Raw genomic sequence first — 26,449 nt, 5'->3', positions numbered from 1 at the left:
CTTCTTCGTCATCTTTCTTTCACTGGCGACCATCGCCGGTCATCGCAGGTAACCTCCCCACTCCCTCTCTCTTGCTTTTCTAGTCAATCGGCAGGGGGCTAAAGCCCCTGCTTGTCGCTTCATTTTTCGGCAGGCGCGGCCTGCCAGCGGGTGTGTTCGACAGGGGCTTCGGGGGCCCCTGCCTCTTGATGTTGTTCGGCAGGGGGCTTCGCTCCCCCTCCCCTCCTCTACCCTCTTACTCTTTGCCACCTTGATGTAAGCTCCCTGCCTGCTTGATGTTTTTTCAGCAGAGGGGTGAAGCCTCCCCTGCCCTCTTCCTGGTTTTCGGGGGTGACACCCCTCGCCTTTTCTGTTGTTTCTCGACAGGGGGCAGCTCCTTTTCATGAATTTAGTTGTTTGTATTTCTTAAGCGAACAATCTTTATTTTAGTTTAAAAGTATAATTTAAGGTTTTATCTTATTATGTTCATAAATTTAGTGGTTTGTTTTTTTTAACAATTGTTATTTTAATTCAAAGGCTTATTTAAGTTTTATCTCTCCGCAAACGACTATTCCTCCAGCAAAAAAAAATTGGCTCCGCCATTAATCCGAATAAATGGATCGTCCTTAAGACCATAGCATTGTCCCCGAGATCCGAAGTCTGCCCACCCAACAAAAAACTTCTGGCTCTGCCAGTGGCCTACACTAATTTGATTTTTTGGCTCGGCCACTTGGGTTTAATCACTATCCAAGGTTGGGTAGCCACGACCTTCTCTATGGTGAGACTAGCGTCCAAGTCAGAAAAATCTATACCCTAGAGGATTTGGACTTGGACTGAGTCAACCACGAGTTGGTACTAGTGGGCGAGATTCCTTCAAAGTTTTCAAAGTCTTTATCTGGAATGGACTCGTTCTTTGGCCCGACACAAGTACTCAACTATAAAAATATGAACTGTAGCTTGAAAAAAAAATTAGAGCCAATTTATGAGCTATTTACACAAAGTCACCCAAGCTTCTAGTTATTATATTAAAAGGCCTACTTTGCTTAATCGATTTCACATGCCCACTTAATTAAGGCATAAAAGTTTCTTTTTTGGTTACTGAAACAATTCATCTTATGCATTTTGCTGAAGAATAAATATTAACATGTCATTTTATGTGACTAAAGGATAGACAATGTAGTGAATATATGAGATCTTGGAAATAAAGATTAAAAAGAAGGGCTCTAAATAAAATAACGGAAAAGTTGAGCAGTTTTTCATAAATAGTGGCGATTGAGAATGTCTTTGTTAATCTATTCAACTGCCATGACATGCTGCACCTGGATATGGATATGGGTAGGAAAAATCTAATCTTCAGATACATTTCTGTCGTCACTCAGTTACATATAATAAAAAGATGCCAAATATAAGTTAAGTTATTCGTATAAGTGGATGTACGTAGTTACATATGGATCTATGTGGTTTCACATAACCTTACCGAATCACAACTGGCTCATATCCGTATCAAGCTAGGGTTAAATGGACTTGGAGGTGTATCAACTTCAACCTCATGCATCCACAACTTATACATATCCATCCTTTTCTTTTCACGAACTACTTAAATAAAGAATGATTAGAAACTTTAGGAAGCGAAAGCTTGTGGCCGACTTTAATAATATTCCAGACAAAAACAGATAAAAGCAATCACAGCTGGCGATAATCGAGGATATTGCACAAGAATTGTCCATTAGGCACCCGATTGTCATCCATTGGGCCCCCACACCTGACAAGCCCTGTTCCTAAGATGGAGGGTGATCAGGTGCTTAATCCACAAATATTTGTGCAATCAAATTGCACCTGATCTTTTCGCTAATCATATGGCACGGTAAACATGCGTTAAGTACGTGGTTTGTCTTGTGAAGCATTAATTGTGTGGTGATGCATATTTAGTCACCAGTATTTATTACTTCATGCTTGGAATAGTTGATGCTCTCAAAGCGATTGCAAAGAAGTTGGAAAAGAAGGATTGGGATTTTAGAGCAGATCCATGCTTAGGGGCTGGAGGGTGGGCTACAGCTGGCTCGGACAAAAACAACGTTACATGTGATTGCTCTTTTCAGAATCGGACAGTTTGCCACGTAGTAAGCATGTAAGTTTATTTGATTTTCATTTTTTGTTTATTCAAGTTATAATGTCATCAAGTTGATTGGATGTTGAAACTCACAAGGCTCATCTCCTGTCATAAGGCTTGAGTCGGGTGTAGTGTAGTGAGCAAGGGAGATCTCAAGGGCAATGTTGTCAGTATTGGTATCGGCCCTGTATCGTTTCGCCTACAATTCAGGTGAATTGGCCTACACTGATACTGAAGTGAATCATTCTGAATTAGCTAAAAATAATTAAAAAATATATATATTATGTGTCAAACAGAACATGACACGTGTTAAATTCATTAAAATAATATTTAAAAATATTAAAAGATAATTTTAAATATTTTTACATTTATTAAAAGAGAACCGATTCAGGTCAGTATCATATCGATACAATACGTATCAGCACACTGATACAGACAACATTGCTGAAGGGTTTTTACCAATCATAGCCCCACTCCCCCAATGAGGGGCTCGGGTTTCTCTCGGCTTAGCCAAAAAAAAAAGAAAAAGTCCCTGCATGGTGTTAATTATTTGTTCGATCTTCTGGTCCTATTCAGCAAATTAAATGGCCAAAGTCTGACGGGCGTACTCCCTGATGAGCTGAGCCACCTAACCCGCCTAACAACATTGTAAGTAATTCTAGTGCATTTATATTCATTGTTGGTTCCATCACCATGATAAGTTTCTTTGACTGTTTAACATGCTCTTCTAACAAATGCTGTCAAACAATACAAATCTATAGGCCCATAAGGGAGTCAGATCAAGTGGATCTGAATCTGCAAATACGGTAACGATGAAATTGCATTGTGTTCATCTGATAAATATGACCATAATCCATCAAGATCAGAAAAAATCGATTAAAATTGGATCAGATCCAGTGGTCGGGCCCCAGTACCTTACAAAATTGTGTTTTAGATAGAAAATCGTTGTGTACATAGCGATTTCCTGTACTTGTGTTTTACATAGAAAAATCCCTACACGCGTTAGTAATTTCCTGCGTTTTGTGTGGCCCAAGTACTTTGTAAAGTACTAGCCCCGATCACCTAACCACGCCTCAAATTAAAGAGGCATGCCATGACATATCCAATTGATCTCATTTGTGCAGTCAATATCCTAGGGAAAATAGATCCTTGTCAGGCTAAATTAGAATCCAAGTTAAATATGCACGATTCATATCCATATCTAGATCCAATTTATTGACCAAGATCCTATTTGTTCCATCTTTATCCAGAAAAAGCAGGTTTAGGTCAGAATGGATCCGGCCCAATGACTGTCGTAGAAGGCATGATCTATGAGGTTTGGCCATAGTTGCTGATGCAGGATCAGAGCAGAGGACCAGGGTTGTGTGGTCTGGATTGGGGGCTTGGTTTATGTCCCATTGGATCACGATCGATCGGACCAAGGTTTTGATGAGTCCTTGGACCTAGGTTAGAATAGGTTGGATTTTGAATCAGGTTTTGGGCTAAGGGTGTTTGATTTGAATCCAATCCATACCCAAAATATTGTTGGATCTGGTTTTGATCCAGCTCAGGAGACATCTTGAGTTTCGCCCAGGTTCGATTAAGTCCAGTCTGGGTTTGGGTTACAAGAAACAAATCAAAAGCAGTGTTTTGGGTCCAAGCCGGTGGGTTTGGGACTAAAAACTGGTCAATCGGAGTTGGAATAACCTGGGATTGGGGCTGAAACGTGTCCAAGACCCCTCATAAAATGGGTCTTGGAACCCAGAACCAGTTTGAACCGGGTTTTGGGTCCTTGACTCAGCCGGATAAACCGGTGATGGGTAGAGCCGAGATCTGATCTCGATCTATAAGAAAATTCTACCAAAACTACAATCTATCTCAGGGAAAACAAAAAAATAATGGGAAATTGTAGCAAATAACAAAGGAAACTGAAAATTAAGATAAGACAGGAAAGAGAATAAACTGATTTCATCTTCAACTCTGAGTTCACATCTAACCTTCTCGTTTTTTTAAAGAAAAATGTTTTCTAATTCTAATAAAAACAAACTGCCTATTGAGATAACCTTTTAAAAAGATTAAACATATCTTAAAAGTGTGGATCAGATACCACGATCCAAATGCAAGACCCAACATAACAAACAAAAATTCAAAATACAAATGGATTCAAATAGATCCTTATGGACTTAGGTCTTCTACTCAGCTCCTGCATCAAAATGTCAGCTCAAATTTGGCACAACTCGTCAATAAAAGCACGATTAGCTTTAACACCTCTTGTTTGGTCCATATGACAATATAAAAGCAAAAGTAGCTAGGTCCCACTACACATGACAGTTGTCATGGCCTATGTACCGGCAATAGTAACTCGTAAAAAGCAGCTTTTATTCATAGTCACCAGTATCGTTCTTGGCAATTTCTCATTGAAGATTTATCTTAAAGTTTTTTTTTCAAAAAATAGTTTTTTTTTATTTTTTTGAAAATTTTAAAAATTTAAAAACTGTAAAAATAATAAAACTATAAAAATTATAAAAATAATAAGAAGGGTATGAAAATGATAGGTTTTGCATTTTCTTGCACAAATACAATGAAACAAGGTTGAAAAATTAAAAAAAGTAGGCCTAAAAAATACAAAAATAAGACTTTTTCAAAGTATAGTGTTACTGTATGCTATTATGTATTCTGGCAATATTTTCAAACTACTGCGATATTTTGCAGATATTATCAGCTTATCTTGAAAGGCTGATAATATTGCGATATTTTCAAAACATCAGCGATATCAGTGACCAGGGTTTTACCTAATCTACTTTTATCCAGTTTGGATCTTAATGCTTCTCATAGTTAAAGGTGCTTATGTCCCATTTTGAAATACATGGAGCCACTTATGCATTAGAACAAGACATGTGCCATCTTCTTTTTGCATTTTACTACTGTAAAATGCCATTTTACTTGATCCGCTCTAATCTTACAAGTGGAGCAGTGCCAATGAGCCTACAAATTGATGATACTCAACAAATAGGATATATATTTGCTACAACCGTTTGTGTGTATAATCTAGTTGAGATTTCATGATGCAAGTTGTTTTGACTCAATCTGACACTGTAGATGTGTGCAACGTAGTTGATTTGTTTTGAATCAACTTTTGGATTGTGTTTAATTTTTCAACGAAAAAATATGTGTTTATGAGTTGAGAAATTTTGAAATGTTTATGGCTATCGATTTTTTTTAATTACCAAAAAAACTCCCGTGAAAATCCAGCGAGTTACAATTGTCTGTACAATGAACCATGCATAAATAGTTGTGCAACAACCACGAGTGAATTTTGTGATAAATCATGTTTTCTTGGTGCATGTTTCTGATCATAGTGGTTTGCTTTCTTACAGTGAACTAACACGTAACTACATTGTTGGTTCCATTCCATCTAGTTGGGGTTCTTTATCATTGGTTAAACTGTAAGTTGAAGTTCCATTTATGTCTCATGTATCGTTTTTTTCTTCAATTTTTTCCTGAAAACCTCCTTTCTGTATGTTCTTTTGATCATTTGTCTAAGTAAACGTACACCTATGCATTAATTTGCACATTACAAGCGATATTGCTTAATGTTGTCAAAATCGGTTTCTGAACCGGATCCATTTTTGAAAATATTCAGTGAGTTAGCCGATTTAGGCTCCATCGGAATTGCTTTAGATTAGTTGATTTAATTTTCCAAAATTCAAAAATCATAAAAATACATAAAAAGGGCCAATTCAACCCTGATTCAGCTCCAATAAGGGTTTGAGTTGTCGATATTTCAGTAGGGGTTGATTCAATGAGGATTGGCCAGTCCAGGATGATTCGATTTGATTTTAATAACATTGATATTGTTTGTTTTGAACTTTTTGTAATTGCAATTGCATCTACATTTGAAGGTAATTGTAGGTTGTTATCATACAACTAGGTCTGGTAAATGAGCCAAATGATTTGAGCTCAGGCTGTTTGGACCCAGCATATTTATGCTCAAAGCCTCAAACATTGCTCGGGTTTGGATTGTCTGGCTCGAATAAAAAAAGATCGAACTGGCCCGTTTGAAAATAAAAAATAAAAGTTTATACATGTTCTTCATTGAAAATGGAACCCCTGCCCTAACTATTGTAACAAAGCAAAACAGGTAACCAATTAATCTAACATGTTATATTTGACACAAATGCCAAATGTATCATATACATATCCAGCGCTTGCATAAACTTAGAAGAGCTTGTGAGAGCGAGCCAAGCCCAGCACCCATTGTTTATACTTAGCTCACTTTTACTGCAATAATTTTTTTTTCATGGACGGAGAAACCACCTTCGGTATCAAAGACCTAGTCATGCTGTACTTAGGATTGCTTTCCTAATGGTGTAAACCCGTGGCACACCTCTTGCCCCAAGGGAGTCGCCCAACTGTGACTGAGCAAGGGCTCACCTCTTGACATTTTTATCCCTTTGTCCTCTTAATTAATGCAAGGGGTTTCACACTCATGTGAATGGAACCATGACCACGCGTCTAGTGGCCAAGGCCCCTTCCACTACACCAAACTCCTTGAGGCTACTACACCAGTTGCTGGTAACTGACCTTGCCATGCCCATTTGATGAGCCGAAATGAGCTTCACACACGCCAAACCGAGCCAAGCCGTGAGCTGCTCAAACCCAACACGTGTTGGGATCAGGTGTAATCACATTGCACAAATGCAATGTGCAGCTGCGCCTGATCACCAACAAAAGATGGAGGGTGACCAGGTGCAGCGGCACATTGCATTTGTGCAATGTGATTGTAACTGATCCTGGAGGTAATTAAAACCCGTATTGGGGAAATGTTCGCGCCACTTTATGCAAGATTACACTTACCAATTTTGTGGATTGCATTGTTCAACTCACATACTCATCTATTTTAGGTCGCTTATGGGGAATCGCCTGTCTGGATGGATCCCGAAGGAGCTTGGGAATATCTCCACCCTTGAAGTGCTGTAAGTATCAAAATTTCTGGCTGATTGGCTTTCTGCCAAAGATGATGCTCGGTGTGGTTGGTAGGAGCTGTCAGTGCACGTCTCCTTGTGGTGGGACGTTGCAGGTTCGAAACCCAGTGGTACGTTGAATAATAACTGGTGGGGTCTTTCTAACCCCAGCTTGCCTTGGAAAAAAAAAAGATAACATAACAGTAGAATGGCTTCCTGGGTACCCGGCCCATCAGGTATACCCAAACCTGCCAAAATAACAAAGTGTCTGGTTTGGGTCTTATCAAGTCATAAAAATGAAATCTCTAACCCCAGCTTGCCTTGGAAAAAAAAAAGATAACATAACAGTAGAATGGCTTGCTGGGTACCCGGCCCATCAGGTATACCCAAACCTGCCAAAATAACAAAGTGTCTGGTTTGGGTCTTATCAAGTCATAAAAATGAAATCTCTAACCCCAGCTTGCCTTGGAAAAAAAAAAGATAACATAACAGTAGAATGGCTTGCTGGGTACCCGGCCCATCAGGTATACCCAAACCTGCCAAAATAACAAAGTGTCTGGTTTGGGTCTTATCAAGTCATAAAAATGAAATCTCAAACTCGGATCCGTATGATTTTATAAGATTAATTTACTTAAAATACATAGAAGACGGGTTGGTTGGGTACCCTACAAAAAGCTTCGTTGGATCAGGTACCCACCAAAAATTATAACCCAAACCCAGCACACTTATATTTCTAGGGTCAGGTTCAGGTTAGCACTTTTCTGCTCATACTCAAGTATGGGGTACCTGCTACAAACCCGATCCCTTGACAGCCCTAGACTTGCTGACAGAAGGTTTTGCTTGTGGTGATAGGCTATTATAAATTTAGGATGTCCATTGATCTGAATTCTTAGCAAGAAATTGAAAATCTTGTTTCTCACGCTTTAATTGAATAAAAATAAATTAATTACATTAAGGAAACAAATAACAAAAATACGAGAACATGTGAAAAGACGTGTTCTCAATATTTAGTTAGTGAAAACGTAAACATTATGCCTGAGTCATGGCGCCTTCATCGTCACGTTATTTTAAAAATACCATGATATTCTTGAAATAGGCTGCTAAAATATCTGTCCTTTTCACGAAATGCTTCTATTCAGAAAAAATGCATTCTAGTAATTCCCACTACTTGAGTTGCATTGAATAAATATGATGGCAATAATGCATCTAAAGATTGTCCGCAATTAAATGAAACCAAGAATGTTGTTTTTTTTTTTCTTTTCTTTTATGGGACCATGGTTTCCAGTGAATGCACGTTCTCTGATCCACCTTTAAACATGACTTTTTTTTTTCGTCTATGTTAAAAATACAGGACCTTAGAAGCAAACCAGCTTGAGGGAGCACTTCCTCCAGAGCTGGGCAACTTAACCAGAATAAAGCGATTGTATGTCATATTAATCTTTTTTACTTGCTTTCTGAATTCCTATTTACTTCATAGATAAAGTTCTAATCCACAAGTATTCAACATGGGGCTTGTCAAGCACCGTGTCCATCATGAAGATGCAAGTTGGACTCCCCTCTGCCCCTAATTCATCTTGGAGGGAAGCAGTGGATTATGGAAGGAAAATAATTTTCCCAAGTTAGTCTGCAAAAATGAAACTGCCTAAACTGGATTTCAAGACAAGAATTATATACCTATTTGCTAAATTTTGATTTTAGTTAGCCACATTTGGTTTGCCAATTCAGGGTTACTCATGCAGGTTCCTAAATTCAAATAAGTTCACAGGAGAGTTGCCCTCTACATTAGCCAAATTGACAAACATTACAGAGTTGTAAGTTTGCAGGAGATTTCTGAAACCTTGTTTTTCAGGTTATCTGCAATTCTGCATATTGCAAACTATTAATCATTCTTTGTACATGTAGCTGGATCAATGGGAGCAACTTCACTGGGAAGATACCCGATATCTTTCAGAACTTGGCTCAGCTTCAGCACATGTAAGTACACATTTTTCAAAGCCAATGTGGATTGAAAACATGAGACTCGGCTCAACATACAGTGAATTGTCGCATCCCATCCAATTGGTCTTAGGCTTGGACCATGTGGAATGCTCGTTCATGCCAAGTTGGGTTTGTGAATAGAATTTCTGAGGCCTGAGGCTGTTCCGCTTCACTTCTTGGCTATTTGTTTTTTTTTTTTCAAATTTTCTTCTTTTGCTTTTTTCCTCCCCTCTTGGTGGAGACTATAAATGCATTACTGCATCTATGGAGTAAATATAATAATCAGATTTGCCTTGTTAAACTTACTTCAGGATGATAATTGGCACGTCTATGGAAGGCCCCATACCTTCTAGCATATCTGCATTGGAGAGTTTGATCTCCCTGTAAGTGCAACTTCCCTGATATGTTCTCAATGCGTCAGTTAATGTTTTAACTTGCTACTTTGTATCATAACTGGAACATTTTGACTGAGTTTTTTCATGAAACCAAGTACTCTGGATTCATGTAGACTGACCGAGGCTTGAAGGAGTCAGGTCCACTGATTCTTGCGTAGACTCACTGGGCCTATGGGTGTTCCCTGGTCCAGTTTATTTTCCCATCCAGACCTCATTTTTTATCTTTAGCGGATAGAATGCATGTTAAATTGTTAATCCATCCATTCTTGTGCAATTTGCAGGAGAATTACTGATCTAAGTGGACCTGGCTCTAGTTTCCCCCCCTACAGAACCTGAAATTTTTGGAAGAGCTGTGAGAATCTACTGAACACTTCTCTTTTGCATGACCAATCTGTTTTGTAACTCTCACCATTATTTAAATGGATTGGATGCTGCAGGACACTGAGAAATTGCTCAATCTCAGGAGAAATTCCATCATATATTGGGAGCATGAAAAATTTAAAAACTCTGTGAGTTGCTTGTGATTTGTAGGATAAATCCAATTGCTGATCGTGGCTTCTGCTTTTTTAAGAAAGTCAAGATCTTATCTTCAGCTTCTTTGATAGGATCAACTACTAATTCAAAACAACTTACCCACAATTAGAAATAAAATGTTTGATTGTGGCTTGCTTACTTGAACTTTGTAATAATGTTAATGCATCAGAATAGAATCATAAATAAAATGAAAAAATGAGCCACTTGTTTTATTTCATTGTTCTATTGATGCTGACCATCTGACCAGTGCATGTGAAATATGACCTTATTTTTGGCGTTTTTTGTAAAACAAACACAGAAAGCGTACCTGTATTTGCTATCGAGCGCGTGCAGGGTATTCGGCATTCTCCTCAGCCGGTCGACGCCCACAATCAGTGGCGTAGCTAGGATTCATGTGAGGGGGGGGGGCAAACAGGGGTGTAGGAAAAAAAAAACTAGTTTGGTAGTTGGGAGTTCGGGGGCAGCGCCCCCGATTTTTTTTTTTTTTTTTTAGATAAAATAAAAAATGGCTACAATTATTAATAAAAATCTATTTCATATGGACAAATCAAACTATTTGCTGCAGTCAGGGCTGGGCTAAAAAAATGGATAAAAATCTATTTCATATGGAATCAGGACTGGGCTTTTAAAAAAAAAAAAATTAAATGTTTCGGGATGCAGGACTGGGCTACAGCCCAGTCCTGCCCCCCCCCCCCCAGCTCCGCCTATGCCCACAATGAGCCCATCGACGCCCACAATGAGCCCAGGCCTTAGGTCGACGGTGAGCAGGACCCTATACCACGTTATCAGGATATGGAATTTGGGCAGGATAAAAGCTATGAATCTCTCATCATCTTCGTAGTAGCCAACCCCCTTATATAATGGGAAAAAAGGCAGTTACGTAGTAACTCCCACCCACTATCTCCCCATTATGTGGTTCACTAATGGTGTCAAACCGGGTCACTCAAATGGGTTGGACCCAAATCCGTTATGTCCAACATTCTCCCACTTGACCCATTGACACCAAAAGTGTATTAAATCGAGGTTTTTACCGTTATCTCGATTTAATTCTTCATGTGGGTTCACATGCTACCCTTTATCACAAGGATGAATCATATGAGTCATGGAGATGAACACTCTTTTATGAAATGTCATATTCCCATGTAATACACTATAATTCACCTTCAGTGCTTAAGCATGTTAAAATTACCTTTATGAATAGGTTGGTCTCTTACCTATTCTTCTTTTTGGTCCTTTAATATTGTTATTCTGCTATTCTCTCTAACCCATATGAGAGATTCTTTATGCAAAATTAACAATTTACAAAAGTCATAGAGAATCAAATGTGATCACATAATGTATTGTCATATATAATAAGGAATCAAAAGGACTCATCCCCTTTACATGTTGGGAATACAATCCCAGTGCTAGCCCTTTAGTAAGAGGATCCAGAGTCATTTCCTTCATCTTAATTGTATCAATACATACCAGATCATTCTCAGTCCTTTCATTAACAATAAAGTATTTTAACTCTATGTGTCGACACGAGATTGAGCTCTTGTTGTTATTTGAAAAGGAGATGACTACTTCATTATCACAAAAGATCTTTAGTGGTCTCTCAATAGAGTCCACAATACCAAGACTTATAATAAAGTTTCTTATCCAAATGGCCTGAGATAAAACCTCGTATAAAATCAATAATTTCTGTCCCAATGGATTTCAGAAATTCCTTCAATGTCCTGCAGTGAGAGACAACACCTCGAATATTCTGAGTCACTCAAGATTGCAAAAGTAACAGGCTAAGATTATTCGAATACTCCCACTTCTCATGGACATCATTTTGAGCGCTCCCACTTCTCATAGACAACCTTCAAAACGGTTGTTCTATTCTCCATATGAGTAGGAGATGAATCGCTCTATACGAGATTCATATTGAAAAAGTAAATATGAGACCCCTTATTATTCACCTTTTCTGAGACAAGTATAGTTGAGTAATTATCGTTCCACTTTGGTGGAAACGACAATACTGATAGTTGCTTTGTCTCTTCAATTCTCAAGGAATTGACTTCAGTTGGTGAAACTAGCAGATCATGTAACCATGAGGCAATTCAACAGTGTACATTTGGGTACGAACATGCTTCATGGGCTGGAAAACACATCTACTATAACACCCTGTGTGAATTTGGAACACAACGACCTACCTTTGGGTAGAATCGATGTTTCATAAATTTACATACAATCATAATAACGAATCTTAATACGGTCCAAAGAATTCTCAATCAGCATGACTCAGATCACTTTGGTGATTACATGAATCGGTCAATCAAGATCTTTTACCAAAAAATATATTCGTATTATGGAGCATGTCGGGTTACCGAAAAATATATTTGTATCAACATGACCTTACGATATTCTTGTTGAAATTTATGGTTTTTAGTTGTAACATTCCTTGTGCAATTTGCAGGGACCTTTCATTCAACAACTTAACAGGACAAGTCCCTCTATCTTTGTCATCTTTGCCATTCCTAGGAGCAATGTGAGTTGATTCACTCATACGTGAAGAGTTGGTTTCATGCCACCTTTTTCATTTTGGCACTATCATTATTTTTCTTTCTACCATGGAAATAATATGTTGTTTCCGATGTAGGTTCCTTCGTAACAACAAGCTGACTGGAACAATACCTGGCTGGATCCTTCATAGCAATAACAGCATGTACCGATCCTTAATTCCTCTTAAATAAACTTTCCCTTATTAATAACATTTGTGCTGATTTTGCATGAGGCACACCTTAAAACATGCATGAGTAAAATGTTGAGTTGCAATGTTCTCTACATATTTCTCTACAGTTCGTCCTCATTAAATCTTTCCTATGTTCTCCTGAAGTCTTCTAATCAAAAGGTGTTCACTCCATGCCTCTGTCATAGGATTTTAAGCGACTTCTTGAAACTCATGTTGTTATTTATTTTGCTTTTTTCATAAAATGCAAGATGATTATGTGAGGTCTTCAGTGTTTCACAAAATGTCTGATCATAGTTTTTCGGAAATGCTACAAAAATTTGCTAGGGAGAACCTTAGTACGATTCAACAGTGATCTTCTCCATTGCACTAAGAAGAGCAATTCAAACACTTTGGATTTTATCCAGTTTCATTTGCATCTGATGGTTGGATTGCTCTCCTGCATCATTTGGAGCTACATGCCAACTATTACAAAAAAAAAAAAGGTTTTCGAACCTCATGACATACCATGACTGGTAGTCATACTTCTGCTCGTAGTTCACTTTATCATAAAGCACAATGATGAAGAACTCGATGCTCTGCAGGGATTTATCACAAAACACTTTCATGGGACCAACTTCATCATCTTGTGGAAATGGAAATGTGTAAGTATTCTTTTCTCAATATTGGATTCCTCATCTTTAAGCAACACCTGGTTTATGCCACGTGATAATTATTCAGCTGCTTGCTGTTTCAGGAACCTAGTATCCAGCTGCTCTTCTACAGATGACAACTCGTAAGCTGTCTACTTACTATCTTTTAGTGCAGAATATTTAGATGCAAATGATGAGATCAGTTTAAGCAATTGACCATCATTATTTCCACATTTTATTTTTATTTGATTATTCGAATCATGATAAAATGCTTGTAATGTGTTTTTTTCTCAAAGAGTCCCCACATGCTTCAGAAAGGATTTCCCATGCTCTGGTTCAACAAAATGTAAGTATGATAACGGTCATTCTAAACAAAATGTTAGAAGCTTTAGTCTAATGGCTACATTAATGATGACATTCCTTATGGATGTTAGCGACTGAACGACTGCTGATGTGTTTTTGTCAGACTCTTCCTTATTCATAAACTGTGGAGGTGGTGAATATACTATGAATGGAAATAAATACGAAGCAGACATGGAACCGAGGGGGAAATCTACATACTACATTAGTACAGGAGGAAATTGGGCTTTTACCAGTACTGGGTCATTCATGGATGCTCGCAATGCCACTTACCTAGTGACCAACACAAGCACAGTGTTAACGAGTGATCCAACACTATACAAGACAGCACGTATCTCACCAATCTCCTTGACATATTACGGCCTATGCCTACACAAAGGAAACTACACTATCCAACTGCATTTTGCTGAAATAATTTTCACTGATGATCCATCTTTTAGTAATCTTGGAGAGAGAGTATTTGATGTATACATCCAGGTGAATGATCAGACTATAATGTAAAGAAGTACCATCTCATGTTTAGAATTGATTTGTTCTGATGTGGTCCCATGCAGCATGAACGTGTATTGAATAATTTCAACATTAAAATAGCAGCTGGTGGCACGGGTAAGGAAGTCATTAGGAGTTTCAATGCAAGTGTGACATCCAGCACTTTGGAGATCAGTTTTTATTGGGCAGGGAAAGGGACAATCGCACTTCCAACTAGAGGTGTTTATGGGCCTCTCATTTCAGCTATTTCAGTGACACCAAGTAAGTTGTTATATCTTAAGCTGTTCCTGTATTATAGTGTTGATAGATATACATGTTATCTAGGGTAATGTTTATTCTTAAGCCAAGGAGAAACGTTCGGAAATACCTTTCTTCACAGTACCCCTCATGCTATATTTTCGCTAGCTGGAACTCTGGTCCATCAGAAACAAGTTCCATGGAACTCGTAGTTTGTTGAACTGTATTTGGTGTTTCATTAAAATTAGAGTGGTATAGCCACCTAAATTCACTATATATCCTCTGCCAATTCATCAGTGAAGTAGTTCCATTGCCTTGTTCATATTGTTGAAAAAACATCTCACTGGTCTAAACCACCATTGTGTGAATATGCTCCTCTGATGTTTGATCTTGTTTCTGTCTTGCAGTTGAACCTATCAACCAACACAAGACAAAGACTGGAATCATCATTGCTGTAGTCATTGCTGCTTGTCTCATCATCTTCTTAATTTTAGTAATCCTTAGGATGAAGGGCTATCTTGGAGGAATAGAAACTCTGGATAAAGGTATGAAAACATGGACTTCAATGAGCTTTATGTTACTGGGAAAGATCTGTCAAGAATAGTAGATCAATTACCTTCAGAGCTTCTCACCTAGCAGCAGACTTTCTCATTTGATTCCCGTCAGAAAACTTTCTACTTAGTCAGCAACAATGTCTATTTTTGAAGTTTTAACTGTGCACATGATCAAACCACCCCTGAGACAAGTTGAGTTAACAGTGACTTGGAAGATTTTACCATTTCTTAGTAACTCGCTGACTCTCAATTGACTAAAATCATTTGACAAACTAAACAAGATACCCAAGTCCCCATTAAAGATTATATATCCTTCAAGTTGTCTGACTCTTTACATTTTCATGTTAGAACTTCAAGACCTAGAGTTGAGAACAGGGCATTTCAGCCTTAAACAGCTAAAAGCGGCTACTAAAAATTTTGATGCTGCAAACAAGATTGGTGAAGGGGGTTTTGGACCTGTTTACAAGGTATATTTCTAAAAAGTCAAATTTTAATATGTTTTTTTATCATATTTGATCTGCCATCATTAGATTCTCCTTTATCCAAATCTTATACACCACTACAGTTTTGAGTTTATTTTCTGTAAAGAGCTTTTCTTCTGGGAAATAAATGTCCAGTAGTGACCTATATAAAATGAATGCTGCACATCAGTCCCTATAAATGGATGACTATCAATTCATCCATGTGTTTTGATGAAGGCTTTATGTTATTAAGAACAATGAATAAATGCGTAGAAGTCAAGCATGATATTGTCATCCAAGATTAACTAACATGATAAACATGAGAATAGTAACTATGGGATAACCATCCCAACTACCTTGTGTGCCATCCATCCCAAATTTAGATGGCATTTAGCTTGTCGATGAAATGGTGTGTTGTCCATGGCAGCATTATTTGAATTATTGAATATAAAACATGTTATGATACATGAGCTTCACAGGCTTGTTCTAGCTTGATTATCCTTCAAAACAAAGTTTAATTACGTATGAGATACTTGACATTGTCAAGCTTGTGGATGTCATAAGAATTTTCTGTTTGTTTTTCTTCCTTCTTATGTTTTATGCTCTTCTTTGAAAGTAGGGAACTTTGTCAGATGGTACCATAATTGCAATTAAACAGCTTTCATCCAAATCAAAACAAGGGAATCGAGAATTCTTGAATGAGGTAGGCATGATATCAGCTTTGCAGCACCCAAATCTTGTGAAGATATTCGGTTGTTGTGTAGAAGGCAAACAATTGATGCTAGTATATGAGTACATGGAAAACAATTCGCTTTCTGGTGCTCTCTTTGGTAAGATTTTAGTCTTTGCAACAGTAATTCATAAATCTGGATGCATATTAAAGGTGGATGTTTCTTCTGGTATATCATGTGGTTCACTGAATCAAGGCTAACACGGAACCATTTGGTGATTATAGGTCCAACTGAGCACCGGTTGAAACTGGATTGGCCTACAAGATGCAGGATCTGCATTGGAATTGCAAAAGGTCTAGCCTATCTTCATGAAGAGTCTAGTCTGAAGGTTGTCCACAGAGACATCAAAGCTACAAATGTTCTTCTTGATAAGGATCTCAATGCTAAAATATCATGACTTTGGTTTAGCAAAGCTTGATGAAGGGGATAATACACATATAAGCACTCAAATAGCTGGGACCAGGCGAGCCACTCTCTCTCTCTCTCTCTCCCCCCCCCCACACACACACACACACATGTTAAAATGTAAAACTGTACATATATATAATAATATTATATCATTATATATAAATATATTTTTTATTTCTTTCTTTTCTGTAACTTTTTTTCTTTATTTTTATTTTGTCTTTATGTCATCTAGTTCAGTTTGAACTAGAATGATAGTTGCTAGTCAAGTCCTGTCCAGACTTGACTAGCAATAGAGCTGTTGGACTGTGTCCAACAGCTCTATTAAGTCCTCTTTCAGCTGTGTATATAAAGGGGTGCAGCCCCTCTTGTATTTTAATTCCAATGCTTCCTAAGAAATCGGTTTTTCATATCAATAAAGAATACCTTTTTATTTTTATTTTATTTCCAGTTATACCCTTTTTAAGGGTTATGCTTTAGTGTCATTCTTGACACTTTCCCTTGAGAATCTAAGCTCGTGTTTCGAAGATCCCTATTTCATTTCATGGTATCAGAGTCGTGGAAGTACTAGATCTTGAGGAAAAGCTACCTCGGTTTCCGTGCCCATTTGCAAAAGCGTTCACCACTTGAAGAGAAGTGTTTTAGCACTTCATTGGGGAAGATTTCACCTCTTGTTGTATTGTATTTTCTTCTTTCTTTTTCATTTCTCTTCTTGTTTCTCTTCTATCCCTTTTTCTTCTCTCCTTGTAATCAATGGATGACAATGATAAAGTGACCATCATGCCTATGAAACTAAGCGATACGAACTATGTAACATGGGATTCAATCATGAAGCACCATATATGGGGAAAAGGCCTATGGGGGATTGTGGATGATTCTGATTCGGAACCCAAGCTATCTCTTACTAAAAAGGAGGGAGATAAAGAGGTCCCTCTATCGAAAGAAGAGAAAATCAAGGCTCTTGCCTCATACGAGAAGAAATGGAAAGAATGGAGAATATCTCATGCGAAGATAATGTCATGACTTATCAATAGCGTTGACATTAAAAAATACCCAAGTCTTGCCAAATTTGATCATGCCGATAAGGCATGGGAATACCTTAAGAATATATATTCCCTTAAAGATATTGCACACGTGTGCAACCTCCAAGAAAAAGTTCGAATGATGACACAAGGAGACAAAACTATTCGTGAATATTACAATAGGTTGTCCGAACTTTGGGAAGAATTTTCCCTTTTAGAACCAAAGTGGCATTGTGCCGAAGACATCGAGCTTCGTCAGAAACAACTCGATGCTGAACATTTTTACCAGTTTATCACTGGATTAAGGCCAGAATTTGAAACCACTAAACTGGCCCTCCTTCACCAGGGAAAAATTCCTTCTATTGTTAAAACTATTGAAGAGTTAACAATGGAAGAAAATCGTCTTTGGAAAGGTTCTACAAAAATTGAAGATGATTCCGTTTTAGCCGTGTCTAGACCAGGGAATCATGTTCGATCATATAGGCCTCCTCACTTTAACCGACAAAATGGTAATTATGATAAGAAGAAAGTTATTTGCCATCACTGTCATGAACTGGGACACTATAGGCCACAATGTCCCAAACCTAAGGAGCTGAGAGAAAAAAGAGCCGCAATTGCTGGATCGGAGCCTAAAGATCAGGATGCACCAGTTTCCTTGGCCCAACTAATGGAGATTCTTTAACCTCTTATCAAAGGTGCCTCTTCCTCATCTGAAGCTTCAACCGGCGCAGCAGCCTCATCTTTTTCCGATCCAGGTAAAATTTCTTAGCTCCTTGACTCTGGTGCATCTTTTCATAAGACCCCAAATAATCAAAGTCTATCCAAATGTGTTAAAAATAAAACAAGTGTGTCAAAGGTCTTTACTGCTGATGGGACTTCTCTTGAAATAGAAGGAATAGAAAATTTTGAAAAAATTTATAAAACAAAGAAATTTTCTATTTCACAAATTAGACATGTTCCCAAATTAAATTTAAATCTTTTATCTGTATCTCAAATTTCTGATTATGGGTGTAATATTTATTTTTCTTCTCATGGTTGTTGGGTACAGGATCGCCAGTCAGGCAAGCTGATTGGGGAAGGCCATAGAGAAGGAGGACTCTATTACATGGATTTTTTGGAAATGCCGAAGAAAGCTTTTTGTTATAATATTCAGAAAATAGAGTTGGAACTGTGGCATAAGAGACTTGGTCACCCACATATAGCCAAAATCCAACATTTTCCAAATCTAGGGAAATTTTGTAACTCTGAATCTTTTGATTGTAAAGATTGTATTCTCGACAAAATGAAAAGATTATCATTTCAGAACAGAACCTTTTTCTCTTCAAGACCACTTGAATTAATACACTCGGATGTTTGGGGTCCTGCACCAGTAATTTCTAAAGGAGGATTTGTTTACTATGTTATTTTTGTTGATGATTTCTCCCGACATACGTTGATGTACTTTCTCAAACATAAGTCTGAAGTATTTTCATACTTTCAAACTTTTCATAATATGGTTAAAAACAAGTTTCAAAATGATATTACTATTTTTCGCACAGATTCAGGGGGAGAGTTTTTATCCACAGATTTTCAAAATTATCTTAAATTGCATGGCATCACACATCAAAAATCTTGTCCTTATACACCTCAACAAAATGGATTGGCAGAACGAAAACATCGTCATATTATAGAAACCACTAGGACTTTATTAATAGCAAATCAAGTCCCGAAAGACTTTTGGGCAGAAGCTACCTTAACTGCCACCTATTTCATTAATAGGATGCCATCTTCTTCGTTACAAAATATCACTCCCATTGAAAAACTTATGAACATTTCTCCAGACTACTCTAGACTAAGAATATTTGGGTGCAAATGTTTCATATTTACTGACAAAAATAATAAACTTTCCCCTCATGCGATTCTCTGTACCTTTTTAGGATATGCTGAAAATCAGAAAGGTTATAGATGTTTTGACTTCAAAAATAATAGACTATATGTGTCTAGAAATGTTTCCTTTCTTGAAAAGGAGAGCTTCTTTGATTTTAAAAAATTAAAAGACGTCACTGAGTACTCCTTTTTGCTAGATCTAACATCAACATCTGATGAATATGACATTGACTGTAACTTTGATGATGATCAAAGAATTATTGATCTTAATCATAATGTTGAAAATGAAGAAGTTCATAGGGATACTATTTTTCAATATTCCAGGCGACAAGAGTCTAATCCTCCATGTGCACTTGAAAAATATTCTAACATTCCAACTAGACAATCATCCCGAGTCTCGAGGCCTCCAGAAAAGTTTGTATCATACGAGTCCTTCTCACCCATATATAGGGCAATTATTGCATTAATTCACTCATATGAAGAACCATCCACATATTTTCAAGCAAAAACTGATATTAAATAGATAGAAGCCATGAAAGCTTAATTAGATGCACTTGAAAAGGCTTCTACATGGACTATTCAAGATCTTCTTCCAGGAAAGAAAACTATAGGATGTCGATGGGTTTATAAAATTAAAACCAAGAGTGATGGTACTCTTGAAAGATATAAAGCTCGATTAGTAGTCAAAGGTTATGCTCAAGAATATGGGATTGATTATGAAGAAACCTTTGCTCCGGTGGCTCGTATGACAACTGTCTGAACCTTAATTGCCTTAACTTTTATAAAAAAATGGTTTATTTTTCAAATGAATGTCAAAAATGTTTTTTTAAATGGAAAGCTAGTTGAAGAAGTATACATGGAACCCCCTCTTGGTCTAAGTATTCTTAAGGGTAAAGTCCTTCGCTTAAAAAAAGCTCTTTATGGACTTAAACAAGCACCAAAAGCTTGGTATGATAGGCTTAGTCGTGTTATGATTGATATTAGTTTTCAATTTTGTTTAACTGACATTGCTTTGTTTATTAAGAATTCTGATGCATGGATCATTGTGCTTCTTCTCTATGTGGATGATATGATAATCACCGGAAGCGATAAACAGGGAGTTGAAACAATCAAAACACTTCTTAAATCTCATTTTGAAATGACTGATTTAGGCTTGTTGAGATATTTTTTAGGTATTGAAGTTGCTTATTCTCCTAGAGGATATTTATTATCTCAGACTAAATTTGCTTTTGATATTGTTTCCAGGTCTGGTATTACTGATGATAAGAAAGTCGACACTCCAAAAGTTGTTAATATTAAAATGAAGATTGATGATGGAAAACTTCTTACAGACCCTACTTCTTACAGACAGCTTGTCGGGGCACTTTCCTATCTATCCATTACCAGACCAGATATAGCACATGTTGTTCACACAGCAAGTCAATTTCAACATGCTCCTACTTCTGTTCATATGGGAGCAGTCATGCGTATTATCAGATATATCCAGTCCTCTCTTTCACGAGGACTTTTCTTATCTTCCTCCTCTTCTCTTGATTTAATTGCATATACTGATGCTGATTGGGGAGGTGATCCCAATAACAGACACTCAACCACTGGTTTTTGTGTTTTTTTAGGGGAATCATTGATCTCGTGGAGGTGTAAAAAGCAGCAGAAGGTATCTCTCTCATCCACCGAAGTTGAATACAGAGCCATAACAACCACGACCATGAAAGTAGTTTGGCTTCGACGACTGCTTGCTGACATGGGAGCTGAAGCAACAAAGGCTTCACAAATGTGCTGTGACAACAAAAGTGCGATCTACATTGTCAGTAACAGAACATTCCACGAACGCACCAAACACATCGAAATGGATTGTCACTACGTCAGAGAGGAATATCTACACGGGATAATTGATCTACCATATGTCACTTCAGAATATCAGTTAGCAGACTTCTTTACAAAGTCTCTCGCTGCTCCCCGATTTCACTTTCTCTTAGACAAACTTTCGCTCATTGTACCGTAAGTTTGAGAGGGAGTGTTAAAATGTAAAACTGTACATATATATATAATAATATTATATTATTATATATAAATATATTTTTTATTTCTTTCTTTTCTGTAAGTTTTTTTCTTTATTTTTATTTTGTCTTTATGTCATCTAGTTTAGTTTGAACTTTGAACTAGAATGACAGTTGCTAGTCAAGTCCTGTCCAGACTTGACTAGCAATAGAACTGTTGGACACAGTCCAACAGCTCTATTAAGTCCTCTTTCAGCTGTGTATATAAAGGGGTGCAGTCCCTCTTGTATTTTAATTCCAATGCTTCCTAAGCAATCTGTTTTTCATATCAATAAAGAATACCTTTTTATTTTTATTTTATTTTCAGTTATACCCTTTTTAAGGGTTATGCTTTAGTCTCATTCTTGACACTTTCCCTTGAGAATCTAAGCTCGTGTTTCGAAGATCCCTATTTCATTTCAACACACACACAAATTTTCCTTTTTATGTTTACACTCATCTAGAATCTAGATGGGGAAAAAATAATAAATCTTGTGTATGCATGCTTGAGAGAGAGGAGTGACTTTGTTGTCTTTTAAATTGATAATCTCTATTTAAAATGATCACTGACAGAGGATATATGGCTCCTGAGTATGCTACACGGGGATACTTAACAAACAAGGCTGATGTTTACAGCTTTGGAGTGGTGGCATTGGAGATTGTGAGTGGTCAAAGCAATGCACGTTCCATGCCAAAGGAGGATCTTTTGTTCCTTTTGGACTGGGTATCTTCTAACTTATTTCATAATTATGAAGATATTTTAAAATTCTTGATAATGAATAATATAGAAATCCTTTTTTTTTGTGACCACCATTTTGTAACTGATTGCTAAAGCCCCATCAGTCCCAGCATCATTCTTTGCTTCATTTTTTTTAGGATTTCACTGAAAAACATAGTGCATATTGCATGGTGCAGTTTGATAGCCTTTGGACACGGTTGCATCTTGCATCACTAAGCCATACACTCTTATGACACTCATCTTAGAATATATCCATGAGTGATTGATGCAGATAATTTGTCATACATTTAGTTCCATGGAATAATTTGGGCTATGTTTAGTTGAACTGAAAGTACCTGAATCTGTTAGGCAATTCGAGATTGCCCCGGTGTGATTTGTGTCCTAGACTTTCAGTTGATCTTTTAATGCTACACCTAACTACATTGCTACATTCACATAAGCAAGGAAACATGATTAACAATGCCTGATACCTCAACCAGAAGAAGGCCTGTGCCTTCTTTTTCTTTTCACTTATTTTCTTTTATTTACTTTGATGAGGTTCTATGGCCATCTTAGATTGCATTCTTTATAGTTCCTTCTTTGCATCAGTAGTCAATCTGAGTTCTTAAAATAGAAGACCTAGAAAGGAATTAGTTTTCTCAAACTTTCCACTCTAGATATCATGGTATAAGTAATTGACGTATTGGTTAACTATGAAGACAGAATTTGAGATCCAAGAAATGTTTAAATTCCTACAGTTTGGCTGGCATAAATTTAGATATATTCTGGCTAGTAGTAAAATATTAAAAGTTCAAGTTGAATAATCATTTCTTCTTGAAAGTTGTCAAAGTGCTATTTTCCCTTCTTGATGCTTTCAAAATACCATCTACCAGGACAAGCAACTGCTCAGCTTGTTAGGTGGGTTACCAAAATTGAGTAGTTATTTCTTTCTAGCTGAAAGCTATTAATATTATGTTATGTCCTGGTTAGTCAGTCATCCCCTTTAATCCCAACCTGAAAAAAATCAAATATTTCAATAAAAGTGACATTTTTTATTTATGTTTAAGAAATCCCATGACTGTATTGATGAATAAGAATAATTCTCAATGTGAATTTTGAATCTCCAAGCAAGAATAGTCAGAGTAACGGCTGCTTCATGATACTCCAGGCTTATATTCTACAAGAGAAGGGGTGCCTCATTGAACTGGTAGACCCAAGATTGGGGTCAGACTTCTCAGAGGAAGAGGCATTGAGAATCCTTAGCATTGCTCTTCTTTGCACCAACCAATCTCCCACTGTTAGGCCTGCAATGTCTTCAATCGTGGATATGCTCCAAGGACGAATCACTGTTCAGAAAGCTTCAACTATGGGTAGAAGATTGAGCAGCGTTTTCATCAGTTCTCAGAGGTCAAATACTCTCTCCGAACACAGCATAACTCAGAGTGAGTCATCCATTAAATCCCATGGAAGTGGATATGGACCATGGATAGACTCATCACTGTCAATTCCCATTAGAGAGGAAGTGAGTATTTTATTGGAAAGTTCTATCAGTGAACAAAACTTATAACAAGTACCACAGTCAGCTCCACACAACCACCAGAAGGTCATCATTGTGAGTTAGTATCATCCTAACTGTTTATTGTTTAGAAAGGTGATCCAGGTTAGTATTTCAGGTACTGTTGCATATGAATAATAAATGAATACGTAGCATTATCTCATTCTTTGAAGGCCGATGCTCTCTCTGCCATGAGTTAGTCTTAAATCGTGATTCATGAAGTCTAACTGAACCGTGTCAACATATTTCTTTTGAAATATGTAAGACTGCCTGGTCTGATTCTGAGCTGAGACACTTAAACTGAATATAATGTGACTTTTACTGCAGCTATCAAATTTGTTTCATGCTAAAGCATGGGTTTTAACGTAACATCAGTCGGTTGAGCTGCATTTGCAATGACATGACATACATTTTATGATTTACTGAGACCCTTAAACTGAATATAATGTGACTTTTACTGCAGCTATCAAATCTGTCTCATGCTAAAGCATGGTTTTTTTAAATTAGACCAGGCAGTTGAGCTGTAATTGCATTGACTGGACATACTTTTTAAGATTTATCAGATGACAAAAGTAGCTAAAAGATCACACTGAAAAGAGGAGGGCATTCAAGTAAAGGATCACACTGCACAGCTGAATTCCAAAATGTATAAAATTCAAACAGGCATAACTGAAATTCACAGTGTGTTTACTTATCCTGTGAAAGGTGCAAAGTTCATGAGAATATTGGAGTGTCATCTTGGACACACTTTTGGCATCATAGACAGTTCTTAAGATCTGCTTTCTGTACTGCTAGACGGATTTTCATGATTTGACACGTGTGGGTTGTCCTTAAAACTTTGTATATCAGATCATAGTTATCAGGAAACAAAATGGATAACGGAAGCCGTGTGTGAAGTGGAAGTGGGGAATCAAATGTCAAAAAGTAGTATGAAGCAGGAAGCTAGATACTGTTATGAAGCAATTATGCAAGTACATGAGAAATGAAAAGGAAACACATCGAAAGTAATCTGAAGTGTGGGCGAAAGCAAATGAGAAATTGTGTGAACACAAATATAAAACGATATAAAACCAATACTCATGCTTATTATAAAAAATGTAATTTTCTAATATGAAAAACATAGGAAGTGAGGGGGAAACAAATGAGAAGTGACAAGAAGCAAGAGAGAAAAGTCAAGGAAGCAAAAGAGAATTGGATTTAAGAATCATTAAAAGGAATCAAATTTCTCAAATTTATTATGGAAGGAGAAAAACAAATCTCCAATCCTGAATTTGTAAAGTGGCAACGCCACAACCAACTTCTCTTGAGCTGACTTATCTCTTCCTTAACCGAACATGTTCATACACACGTCGTTGGATTAAAAAACTCATATGAGGTATGGCAAGCAATGAGAGAGACGTATGTTGCTCACTCTACGAGTATTGCAGTTAAAAGATCAATTGCATACTCTAAAAAAGGGAGAGAAAAGTATTTATGAATTATTTCAAAAGGCCAAATCTATAACCCATCAACTGGTCATGGCTAGGGATGGCAGTGGACCGGGGCAGGTGCGAAGGACAAGGTCTCCATCTCTGACCCATCCCAAAAATTTTACCTCCATCCCCGCCTCAAAATTTTTCCCTCCATCTCCACCTCCATCCCTGCACAAGTTTGGATTTTAACCTCCATCCCTGGTCCATTCCCTGTTTCATGTCCTCTATCCTTCCAAATGAGGTGAGGCAGGGCGGGTCATCATTTTCCTAATCCTCGCCTCCATCCCCATGGCGGGAGGACTTTGGACCTACACTCCCTTCCCATTAGAGGAGACAAAAAGGAGAGGAGAGAAATTGGAGCTCGCACAACTTGTTAGAGAAAGGAGAGATGAAAGATTCGAGAAAGGGTTTTATGTTAGGGTTTTATATATAGGATTTTATAATATGTATAATGGTATAATAGTAAATTTCTTAATAGAGATCTGGGATGGGACGGTCGAGGGCAAGAGTAAGTCCATCCCCTCCTCCATCCCTGCATGGGTTTTTGATTGATTCCCCCTGGTCTACTGCCATTTCTAGTCATGGCAAGCAAACCTATCCTAGATGAAGATCTTGTGTTATTTATTTTATGGGCTCTTCATGCCGAGTATGCAGCCTTTAGAGTCTCTATGTCTACCCGATCATATCCCGTCTCAATAAACCAGCTTCATAGCTTGCTCTTATTAGAGGAAGCACGGTTATCAGACTCCACAACATTTTGAAGCCGGAAGCAAATTTCAATCAACGATCAAATAGTAATTTCAATAACTTTGGTTGAGGATGCGGCAAAAATTTTCAGCAAGGAGGACAATTTAGAGGATGAGGTCGTGGGCATCAAGGTGGATGGTTCTTCAATAATCACAACAGTTACGGTTAGCAGTTACTTCAAGTTTGAGGTGTAAAAGGTGAAGGCCTTAATTCCCGCAGCCTGCAGCTCTGTCATGAAAAAAAAGCTTGAGACTGCTGAACTAAGATCTTGCTGTTAAACTGAGCTTCAAAGTCTTCAACGCTTGACTAGCATTTCTATTTCAATTAACTTTTGAGTTCATGATATTCCCAAATAGCCTAGACTTAGGCCACTCTAAAAGTTTTGCTATACCATTTTGAGAAGCAAAATTTGTGATGTTAGACTACGGACAGGAAAAATAAAAGAATCTAAGTTTCTTCTTCGTAGGCTGATCTCTGAAACTCTAGGAAATTCTGCGATTTAGCTTGAAT

General features: G+C 37.4%; 1 protein-coding gene across 1 annotated transcript in view; it reads left to right on the top strand.

Moving 5' to 3' along the window:
• Positions 1 to 23,892, top strand: part of LOC149819767 (putative LRR receptor-like serine/threonine-protein kinase At1g53430) — a 29,876-nt gene extending 5,984 nt beyond the window's left edge. The window contains 25 exon segments of the mRNA XM_089983249.1: positions 1,942 to 2,107; positions 2,666 to 2,737; positions 5,446 to 5,514; positions 6,973 to 7,044; positions 8,384 to 8,455; positions 8,772 to 8,843; positions 8,935 to 9,006; positions 9,321 to 9,392; positions 9,686 to 9,723; positions 9,726 to 9,756; positions 9,842 to 9,913; positions 12,382 to 12,453; positions 12,565 to 12,630; positions 13,239 to 13,298; positions 13,391 to 13,429; positions 13,583 to 13,632; positions 13,753 to 14,123; positions 14,201 to 14,396; positions 14,780 to 14,917; positions 15,275 to 15,393; positions 16,007 to 16,217; positions 16,343 to 16,512; positions 16,514 to 16,581; positions 22,021 to 22,171; positions 23,334 to 23,892. Of these exon segments, the coding sequence (XP_089839375.1) occupies positions 1,942 to 2,107; positions 2,666 to 2,737; positions 5,446 to 5,514; positions 6,973 to 7,044; positions 8,384 to 8,455; positions 8,772 to 8,843; positions 8,935 to 9,006; positions 9,321 to 9,392; positions 9,686 to 9,723; positions 9,726 to 9,756; positions 9,842 to 9,913; positions 12,382 to 12,453; positions 12,565 to 12,630; positions 13,239 to 13,298; positions 13,391 to 13,429; positions 13,583 to 13,632; positions 13,753 to 14,123; positions 14,201 to 14,396; positions 14,780 to 14,917; positions 15,275 to 15,393; positions 16,007 to 16,217; positions 16,343 to 16,512; positions 16,514 to 16,581; positions 22,021 to 22,171; positions 23,334 to 23,732 (2,918 nt within the window). The 3' untranslated portion in view covers positions 23,733 to 23,892.
• Positions 23,893 to 26,449: the final 2,557 nt, after the last annotated feature.

This window comes from Nuphar pumila, chromosome 12, assembly GCF_984573655.1.
Source record: "Nuphar pumila chromosome 12, dmNupPumi1.hap1.1, whole genome shotgun sequence".
Taxonomy (NCBI): Eukaryota; Viridiplantae; Streptophyta; class Magnoliopsida; order Nymphaeales; family Nymphaeaceae; genus Nuphar; species Nuphar pumila.
This window is presented reverse-complemented; position numbering and strand designations above follow the sequence as displayed.